The sequence below is a fragment of the Myotis nattereri genome (assembly GCF_964212035.1).
Source record: "Myotis nattereri genome assembly, chromosome: 1".
NCBI lineage: Eukaryota > Metazoa > Chordata > Mammalia > Chiroptera > Vespertilionidae > Myotis > Myotis nattereri.
In genome coordinates, this window is record NC_138075.1 from 102,661,995 (window position 1) to 102,672,765 (window position 10,771).

General features: G+C 39.9%; 1 protein-coding gene across 3 annotated transcripts in view; it reads right to left on the reverse strand.

Annotated features, from left to right (window-relative positions):
- NRP1 (neuropilin 1) overlaps nucleotides 1-9,666 on the reverse strand; it is a 173,750-nt gene extending 164,084 nt beyond the window's left edge. For all 3 annotated transcript variants that reach the window (XM_081109670.1, XM_081109669.1, XM_081109668.1), the window contains exons 1-2: nucleotides 9,143-9,666; nucleotides 5,431-5,605 (exon numbers count right to left, since the gene is read on the reverse strand). In XM_081109670.1, coding sequence (XP_080965796.1) covers nucleotides 5,431-5,605; nucleotides 9,143-9,215 — 248 coding nt within the window. In that variant the 5' untranslated portion in view covers nucleotides 9,216-9,666. The remainder of the gene's footprint in view (nucleotides 1-5,430; nucleotides 5,606-9,142) is intronic.
- Nucleotides 9,667-10,771: the final 1,105 nt, after the last annotated feature.

Here is a 10,771-nt window from a genome sequence, read left to right on the forward strand (position 1 = left end):
TTTTTAATCTGAATTCCACAGAATTGCACTATAGTGAAAGGACAGTACATACTGACTGTTAAGACTATGGTTTTGTCTGATTTTGAAATTTATAAAAATGGAATTGTACAAGTCAGGAAAGCAGTTGCCCTTGAGGCCAAAGGTTAGTGACTGAAAGTGAACATAGGGGTTTTTTCTAGGAAACTGGGAATTTTTACTCTGGATTGGTTATATGAATGTGGTGGCACTGAAAATTTTATCAAATTTTACACTTACTTTGCATAGTTTTCTAGATATAGATTATATTGTAATTAAAAGTACATATACTTCTATGTTACATATAGAAAATGGAGAGGTATTTTAGCATAAAATATCCACTGGTTTCCATAAAACAAGGTCTTTGTTTTGGACTAAGTGATGCTCCAAAACACAAGACTGGGACTAGAGTGAAGCACTTGCCTTGGACACAAAAAGCCATAGAACTCACAAATCAAGATAAATAATATTTTAATGAATCTTTTAAAAACCCAAACTATTGTCACAATCCATGCTAAATAAAGTGAATAAAGCCAAAACAGAAAATATTACTTAGGGAAACCATAAATAGAATCTATATTTCCCAAATTGCCAACAAATGAATAATAGACCATTATATAATTAAATTTTTAGAAATAATCAGATTCAAAAAACAAAGGGAAGATTAATTTTTATTCAGTGAGTTTATATTCTATTAAAATAAATGAAAGAGCAGTGTTTCAAAGTTTATAATAATGATGGTACTTTTTAAAGTATCATTAAAGAAACAATTAATGATGTAACACAATTCCTAAACTTGAAATTCATCTATTTAATTATAAGTTTATTGTAATTAAACTTCATATGAAGTTACTAGAGTGAAATCTTCTTTTGATTACATTAAGTTAGAAAAAAGACACATATTATTGGTTACACAAAGAAGAGATTTAAATTCTATACAGAACTCAGCAAATTGTTTATCTATGCATGCTAGCCTTGTGTCCTAGAGAAAATCCCACAAAACAGCACTGACAATCAGTCACTAAAGTCGGGAACTTGTCAGTAAGAAGACAACTACTGGGCTTTCTCCCCAGCACTGTCATCTTTTTAGATTCTTTTCTGGAGCTTCACATTAATTTTCTTAATGTTTTTAACCCAATGCCTGTGAAATTTTTATTGCTCCCCAGATGACGACATCTGATCTGAATGTAACCACACACCTCTTTACTCAGCAGTATTTGTCACAACCCTTATAAATTATCATGCTGATAGGTTGCCTTGCTGGGAAACTGGAAAGGTTCCATAAATTCTATCGTATCAATGACATTCTTGTTTATTATGCAGATATAAAGTTTTATGAGATTCAAGATGTCTACAGCGCCACACTTCACAACATGGAGCATTCTTTGGTGCCAAAAAGAGAACTTATCATCCCTTCCATTTCCTTAACACCTTCTCCTCTCAGAACATTCTCTAACCCCCTCAACATCAACATAACAATAAAACCAGGCAGTATATCTAGCCAGAAATCCTAGCACAAAATTAGCCCTGCAGACAGATGTTCTACTCTGCTGAATGATTGATCAATACCCCTTCCCTTGTTCAATAAAAGAATTCAGCAAGTTATAATACTGTATTCTGTTTTTCACTGCTTATTTGTAATGAAAACTGATTCAGTGGTGGCATAAACATAGACTGTTGCATTTTAAAACTAATAAGCACAACCTGCACACTAATTTTCCCTAAGGAAACAACAACCTCCTTACCCTCCCCCACCCCAATGTGCACTTTTGTATTGGGTCAGTCTTGGTGTTATACACATGAAAAGTTGTGATAAATAAATCATAAATTATATTGTTAAAATTATGAAGTAGTTTATTTATTTAATTACAAATAAAACAGTAAAATTTAAATGAAAATTTGGTTTACCATAACTAACCTATTTTATTACTTATCCACCTCTATACCTTACAAAAAAATAATTGTTTACTTGGCTCTCAAGGATGTTTCTCAATAAGCAAATGCGCTCAGGAATTTATTTCTTGAGCTTTCGCATGGTGAAAGTTGACTACACAAATACTGATGGTATCAAGAGAAAATGTGGGGTGTATTACATGATCATCCCATTACTAGATCGATATATTCAGTTAGACATATGCTTAACTTTATATTTCCAAATGTTCTAACAATCACCCAGTTGTAAAGATATTGTAAAAAATGATAATGTCTTGCCCTAGCTGGTTTGGCTCAGTTGATAGAGAGTCAGCCTGCGGAATGAAGGGTCCCCGGTTCAATTCTGGTCAAGGGCACATGACCGGGTTTTGGGCTTGATCTGCAGTGGGGAGTGGGGAGTGCAGGAGGCAACCAATCAATGATTTTCTCTCAACATTGATGTTTCCATCTATCTCTCCCTTTCCCTTCCTCTCTGAAATCAATAAAAAAATTTTTTTAAATGATAACTTCTTTTGAGGGGAGCTTTTAACTTTTCAAAGGGCTCTCATATCCACTATCTCATTATCCACTACAGTAACCTTATGACATTGGTACAAGTACATATAATATAGTTGAGAAAGGGAAAGAAAATATCTCAAGACAACAGTTTGCTCTTACCAAGAATAATGACCAAAAGACTTCTGAATTGATTTATTATAACTAGTTTTGTACCATTTCAAATACAATTTTGGAAGTAGCCTAATATAAATTTAAGAAAACAAACACAAAACCCACCAGAACCCAAAAGTTATGTTTTTGTGCATCTAACATAAACTTTTGAAGTCTATGAATTTGTTGTTCCACGAGTTTCTGGTGGTTTCCACGTTTTGTAGGAAATTCTACCACCTCCCCCGACAAAATATAAAGCTGTCAATTCTTCTCACAGCCTTTTCAAAAGGAGATAAGAATTCTGCCACCATTTGTAGAATTTCAACTACAACCTTCAACAATAACTAGTAATCATGTGGAGCAACCTGAAAAGATAGAAACTACAATGTCTTAAGTTGGTTTATCAATATTGTTTTTTGAATTTTCATTGATAAAATGATCAGATAACAATACTCCAAAACATGGCACAAAGATACTTTCCATGCCACAACATTCATTGACTTCATCAGGCTAAAAATAGACTTTCAAGACTGCCTAGGAAATGGCACCTTCACAGAGAACAAACTCTCAGTTACTATAATTAAGAAATCACCTTACTCTAGCATTAAAAAATATCACCATCATAATTACAGAAACAATATTCTTGGCCACATCAGTTTATTGAACTACCTTGCTAACATCACTAAAATTGTCTCTCCCTAGAAAATACAATTACCCGTTTTCTTCTCATCTTAAAAAAAGAAAACTAACTAAAATCCCACCATATCCTACCTCACACCATGGTATGGCAAATATTTAAGGCTTACTGTGTGCCAAACACTGCTGTAAACACTTTATGTATATTAACACACTCAACTGGCTTCCCTTTCTTACATTTCCACTCCAGTTGTGTCCTGGAGTTGGCTTGCACCAGCTCACAAGAACCAACTGTATACATCTCTTTGCAACTCTGTGCAGAGTGACATCACAAGGGTAGTTTAAAATTGGCCATGGAGGGAGTATTTATACTACAGAAATTGTCAAACATTTACCAGCACACCACTGCTAATAACCACTGAGTATTATGAATTCTTTAACTATTATATTACACATACACATGGTCATGATTTTCAGATCAGGAATTAGTAAATGTGAGTTTATTGAAATTTAATAGCACCTTATTTGGGGGAATAATTTCATTTCTTGAATATGTTTTATCAGCGTTTCTTAAAAACATGTCCTATAGCAGTTTAAGTATTGTCAAAAAACAAAAATAAAATAGAAACAAGTCTCTAGGCTATCTACGTGATTGACAATGTAAAAACCACCATACAGAATATTGGCTCCCCCCAAAATACAATAAACTCTGTTTCTTAGCAGTCACTGTAACATTCTATTAATGACAACTTTCACACAAGATTTAAAAAGTCAATTTAATATCCTGAAGCACCTCTGAATCACAGGACAAAGATTAAATTAGAATCAGCATAATTCTATTGTACTATAGTGTATGCTGATTACTTGGAAATTGATCAACAGTATATGAATTACTAATTCTGTATGCACTAGAATATTGAGTTAACATTCTAGTTAACCAGATGAAGTCAATACCCTGTCCATGAAAAATTAGTTTACCCCACCAACTCAACATGCTATTCAGGACTTACTACAGATGGGAATATTTTCATATTATTCTGTTCTTTCCTAAAAGAGTTATGTGTTTTAGGATAGAATACTTTTACTAATGACTGTGCCTACATAATAATGTTGATATCCAGTGAAAGTAGTAATCTATATACATTATATACAATGATATAAAACTGACCCATTTTAAAACTTGGGAAACATATCCCTGAGAGACACTTTAGAATTCAGATTTAACTAGATTGTTTTCCTTTGTTCAAACTATTTATATGTCTAAACTTCATTAAAAATTAATATTCAGCTTCAAATCTCTGGAGAATACACCATGAGCAGTAGGGCAGAGTGGGATGATGTGGACCAAACATAGATGGGGGTCTGTTGGCTGTCCAGAGAGAAGAGTAAATCTGGATCTTTGTAGACTGCTGCCTGCAATGTCAACACATCCCTTCCATACTGTGGAAAACTGAACACCAGTTTGTTCACATAAAGTGGGGAAATGTAATTTAGACTCTATAGTGTGACTGTTTTCATAATAATGAAATCTGGCATAATAACTTAACAATGCTTCATAACTTAATAATTAGAAGGAGATAGCAAAACTAAAGCAGATGAATGAAATACTGATTCATATTTGAGTCTCATTTTACTCATTGTGCATTAATAATTATTTTATTCATCTTCAATAAAGGGCTTGCAATCATTTATCCACCATAAAAATCCCCTTATCCAACTTACCCTATATTCCTTTTATTTTCAATGACAATTTTCTTTTGTCATGCCAATAAGATAGAGTTCTTAAATTACAAAATGTGCCACAGATTTGTTACAAAAATATCCAATCTTACTGTCTTTCAATGCCACAAATGTTAGTAACTCCCAATATTTTATAAAAACTCAAATGAAAGTTTGGGTTTCTAGTTCTTTCCAGGTGGGGATGGAGGGAAGACACATGTATATACATTTCAAAACCAAAAGTGTTAACAGGAAAAATAATATGAGCGATTGCACATTTAAATATAACCTTCCTAGTTTGGGAAACTCAGAAATCACTTAACATAATTTAATTTCCATACCCACTGACATGTAATCTGGCCTAGACTGGAATGCCCCCTATCCATTTATATCCCAGATTGTACACTCAGGATGCCCCGTTAGGCATCGCAACCACTAGATGGTGCTGTGGTGCCCCGTTCAAATAATGCTCTTACTTACTTGCAGTCTCGGTCCTCCAAATCAAAGTGAGGGTTGAAGTTGATCATAATTCTCTGGTATGGTTCTGGAGCCTGAATCAACCACTCACATTTTTCACTTGGGTGATAAGAATGAGGATAACCAGGAGATGTAAGGTACCCGGGGTTTTCAATTTTTATAGTATTGCCACATTTATCTGTAATGAAAATAACATTTTAGTAGATCTTTCCCTCACAACCAGTTAGGTACTCTAGCTTTGTATGTAAATTACCAGCTATTGAACACCCCATAACTTCGTATGGAGAATTCTGACCCCTGCAGGCCCTTCAGGTGGCGCACATACAGATAGTAAAGCCCCACCAAAGATACTCTTTGATCCCAGGGAAGGTTGGATCAGGAGGAAAGTGAACTGAGATCTAAAATGACTGGATCCCCACCCCCCCACAAACTTCTGTCCCAAGACAAAGGTCTTCTAGCATTAAAAACATGGAGTCCCCTCAATAGATGTTAACAGGGTTCCAGGGAGCTTCTGCTAGACTTAATTATCCCCAAAGAAGTGTAATCGAATTAAGTAGCAAGTTCTAAGTGAAAGGCGACTACATAATGCTATTGGAACCCATCTGTAGCTTTTGATGATAAGCTTGGTCTGTCATTGGTCAGTGGGGATTGGCTTCCAAGACAAACCTTTTCTGTTGTTTTATCTGCCCATAAATCTAAGTGATTATGTGTTATCTCTGCTCCATTCAGATTAACACAGAACAAAATCTATTTGGTGAAGCAGAAGTAATTCTACTCTATTTCTCCAAGTAAAGTTGCTGGGGCTAGGAGACCAGATCAAAATAATGGGGCAGAAGAAAAATAATTCCAATTATCTACATGTTGAAAAAATCCACCACACTAAGATCTGTCTAATAATACATATGGTAAACCCCATTCTCACATTCTGGGAAAGGTGAGCTAACTCTTTTTGAGCCTTCATTGCAAAAAAACCCAAATGCTGAAGTGATTCATTAATTAAGTAAACCAGTCTCCAGGCTGATTTCTTGTTCAGCATAGATTCTCATTGTCACTTTTTATGATGGATTTCATACTCAGCCTGAAATGCAGCCGCATTTATTGATGCTTAATTTTGAGCAATAAAAATTCAGTGAATAAACTATGAAAGAGGAACAAGTATGAAAGCAGTGAAACATATAAGCCTATCAATCACAAATTTTCAATAATGGTATATATAGATTTTAATATTGCATCTAATAGATTCCCTGTGGAAAGAGAATAGCATTCTTTGCTCTCAGCATGAATTTACAAATCTACAGAATTTTATTACATGAAAACCAGGTCAAATGGAAATGAAAGATAAAGTGCACATCAAAAATGCATAAAGCTACATGCATTACAGAAATCATTTCCCATAAATTAAAAAGAAGACAATATGAATTATATTGTTTTCCTCAATTGCTAGATGTTTCTATGTTTCTTAGACTAGAAATGGCACACTGATTACCTCTGCCTTGGCTTTTAAAAGCTTAAGATTTGCCCAGAAGAAATGATGTTGCAACTGGAGTTCAGAATCTCAGCTAATGATCATATTGGACATTGTTGTGTGATTCTACCCAGGCTTACTTTATTTTAAATGTGCAAAAAAACTTGGAAAGTGACCCCATCTCATTAAGCCTCCTCCAGCTCTGTATGGATATCATGGCACAGTCTGTTATCTGTTAGAGGAGTGAAATAAAACAGTACTGCTTGTAGTTACTCGACAGAGTCACTGCAGAGACATTTAGGTGGCCTCAGTACCACACCAGAGCTCTTTAATCTGTGACTTCTGAGAAAGTGACAGTGTAATAAGATAATGTGGACTGCTAGACTCCCTGGCTCTGTTCAATCTCTCTAGCAGTTGATTAAGAAAGAGCAATTTCTAATGACTCTGGACCATTAGTCCTAAATAAGGTTAATGAATTAATTTAGCAGACACTGGGACTCACAGGAGGTGGACATGGCTTTAAGAGGTCTACTGAACTACTGAAGTTGTGGTCACTGCAAGCATAGCAACATGGCTTTAACTTATCAAGCTTACCAACTCAAGCTCAGGTTCCTAGTACCCCCCAGATTTCTGCTAAGGAAAAAAAATATATATATATATGTATATATATATACACACACATTTATAACATATATAGGGTATCCAAAAAATGTATGCACAGAGTTTGAATAATTATAAAGGCAGTGCTTATTAAAATACATTTCATTTTCAAAATTGAACAATCAGCTGTTAAAGTGTGTATACATTTGGGGGGACACCTTGGAGAGAGAGAGATAGAGAGGGGTCACAACCTCAAGTCTGAAAGCTATTTGCATTAGGTTTCAAGTCCATCCCGTGAACATCGCTACTGATTTAATCTCAGGAGTTGGGGAGGGTGAGTTTCTGTAATTTCTAAAGTCTAACCACCTGAGCTCCTTCAATTGGAGGAGAGTGTTATTTCATCCCCTACCAAATTATAAAAATATGCCAAGACCTCAGGTTCAGTACTAAATTGAACTCTGCATTTGCAGTTATGTGTGTGGGTGTGTGTGTGCGCGCATGTTTTGTTTTCAAGCCTATCTTTTAGAACACTACTTAGGAGCTGTGGGGACGAAATTTATAGCTTCAATCACAAAACCTCCAAAAAGCATATTAGAGAGATTAACTTCCATCATAAAGATAGGATTTAAATCCCTCCTGGTCTGAACACCCTCCACTTATGGTCTCTTGTTAAAACAATATACTACAGTAAGTAGTGGATGGGCTTTTCTTCTAATTACTTTGATTGAAATCTACACCAGAGTAAATATATATATGTTTATAAATCTTTATTGTTGAAACTATTACATATGTCCCTTTTTCCCACATTGCCCACCCCCCCAGCCTTCACCACTCAAGGAGTAAATATTTGATAATTAGTTAATAATAATTGCTGAAGACTCACTGTAAAGATAATTTCATATCCTTAACTTCACAGGGTAAATGAAACATGCCTACAATCAGATCATAAATTAAAACACATTATTTAGGTTATAGGATACTGTTTAAACCGCAGCACAGTGTTCCATTTACTTAACAGTGAGTCGTTGTAAAGCTCAGTGGAAGCTGCAGCTAGGTTAGGGATTTTCAGATATCCTGGTGCCTACACTGAATACATCAGATTCCTGTATTGACACTGTAACTTTTATTCATGCTCCAGACGGATTAGGGACGATTTACAAAGGCGGGAGGAGTTCCATCAATCAACCAACCGCTATCTCTTAGAGGCACCCACCAGAGGAAACAGTTAGGGAGCAGAAGAGAACAGGGAGTACTGGTAAAGCCTTCATTCACTTTCAACAGCCATAGATTTTTGAAAGGGTGTCTCATCTAATTGCCTTTGGGAGGAAACATTATTAAGGTAATTGGTGTGTTGATCTGGGAAGGTAGGGAGAGCTACCTTGTAGCAGAGATAGGAAAACCCCCATAGCCAGACCACAAACTTCGGGAGGGAGACAGAAGGCTTAAAATATTACTGCCCTTAACCAACCGATCTGATTTCTTTATTTCTCCGCCTGGATAAAAGTTTCCTTCGCCCATGAAGTGACTACTCCGGGTTCATCCCAACAGCGCCGCAGGAATCGTAGCTGGGCGGGAAACCGAGCCCGGCCGGACCGGGCAGCCCTGAGCCCCGAGCGGGCGCTGTCTCCAGCGCCTCCGCCTGTCACTTACCGTTGCGAAAAGCGCCGGCCTGGGCGAGGGCGAGGGTGAGCGCGGCGCCGATGAGCAGCAGCCTCCTTTCCATTCTCCCTACGACGGATCCCCAAGCAGGTTCGAGAGAACAAGGACGGGCGGGGAAAACAGAGCAAAAGGGGGAATCTAAACAATCCAAAGCTCTCAAATCCGCCCAGAGCTGTAAAATCCTCAGTCCCTCTTGGAGAAAGAAAAGCAGTGAGGCAGTGACTTCTTCCGAGAGCTACGCTTCTCTTCTTGTGTCTCAAGTCTCCTGCATCCTGTCATTTAGCTTCGGTTTCCTCTCTCTTTTCCCACACTTGTTCCTCTTCCAGGAGCCACTGCCCGGGCCATGTCTCAAAGGGGGGAGGAGCGGGGGAGGGAGGTGCGTGGGAGGGAAGCACACACCAAAGCCAATTTCCAGAAAGGAAAAATAAACCCGGCTTGTCTCTGGACCCGTTGGAGCCCTGGAGCTGGCGCCCAGGGGAGGTCCGGGTGTCTGCGTGAAGGAGAGGAGCAAGCAATGAGAAGAGCCGAGGCAGAGGAGTTTCACCAACTGCAGCCTCCTCCCTTACCCCTCCCCTCCCCTCCACTTCCTCCCGTCCTCCCCGGAGCCCTTCCCCCACTCCCTCCCGCCCCTCTCCCCGCACTGGCTGGCCAGTCTGTGTCTGCAGAGAGACAGGAGGAACAAGTTTCCTTGGGAGTGCTTTCCTCGTCCTTTGCTCAGTCTCTCCCGGAGGCCCTGCAGGGATCTCCAAGCGGGGGAGGCGCTAGGTCTGCACTCAGGGCCTGTGTGTTTGGGTAGGGGGGCATCAAGGTGAGCCAGCGATGGGGTCGGGCCTGCTGATCTCGGCGTACTTGCTCGCGTCCCCCGGGATACAGCCGGCAGCTCTCCAAGGATCTACACCGTAGATTCTACAGGATCTGGCCGCCTGGAGCTCGGAGCGCCAGGGAGGCGGTGGCTGCCTCTCACAACTCAGAATCCTCCACCCGCGTCCGCGGGGCGAGGAGCGGGGAGCCAGCCCCTGCCACTCCCGGTGGTGCCGCCCCGAGACCTGTGGCAGGGAGCTGAAGGGCGCCGCTAGACGCCCCGGGCCAGGACTGCAGGGACCGGGCGTAGAGCGAAGCTGGAGTCACCCTAGCGCCGGGCGGGGGTCGGCAGTGTCGCTGCCACATCAAGCCGAGCCAGACCACCGCCTCCCTGCCCGCTTCTGGTGCGCACTGGTGCCCGTCGCACCTGGCTGCCCAGAGATTTGGTGTCCTCTCTTCTGGGTCGGCGGGAATGCCGGAGGCCGGGCGGTGGTGCTAGCTGGGGGAAATGGGGAGCTGTCGCCCGCCGCCGCCCAGCCTCACGTTTCAGAGCTCAGGCCTTCGAGGTTTGGAAATAAGGGGTTCAGTGGCCCTGGTTTGTGTGCATCTCACGGGAGGGGGAGCAGTGGCAGCGGGGAAAGGGTTTGCTCTTGTCAGGGTCCTAACGGTGCCCTTTCCAGGACTCAGGCCTTGGTTACCCCGCGTGACCCTCTAGCTTCCGCCCACTCTCCCTTCCCCTGGCCGCCTCTTAGTTCCATCACCGAGGCTTTCCCAGAACCGCAGCAGAAGGCCTCTGAGGATATGAATGGCAAGGATATT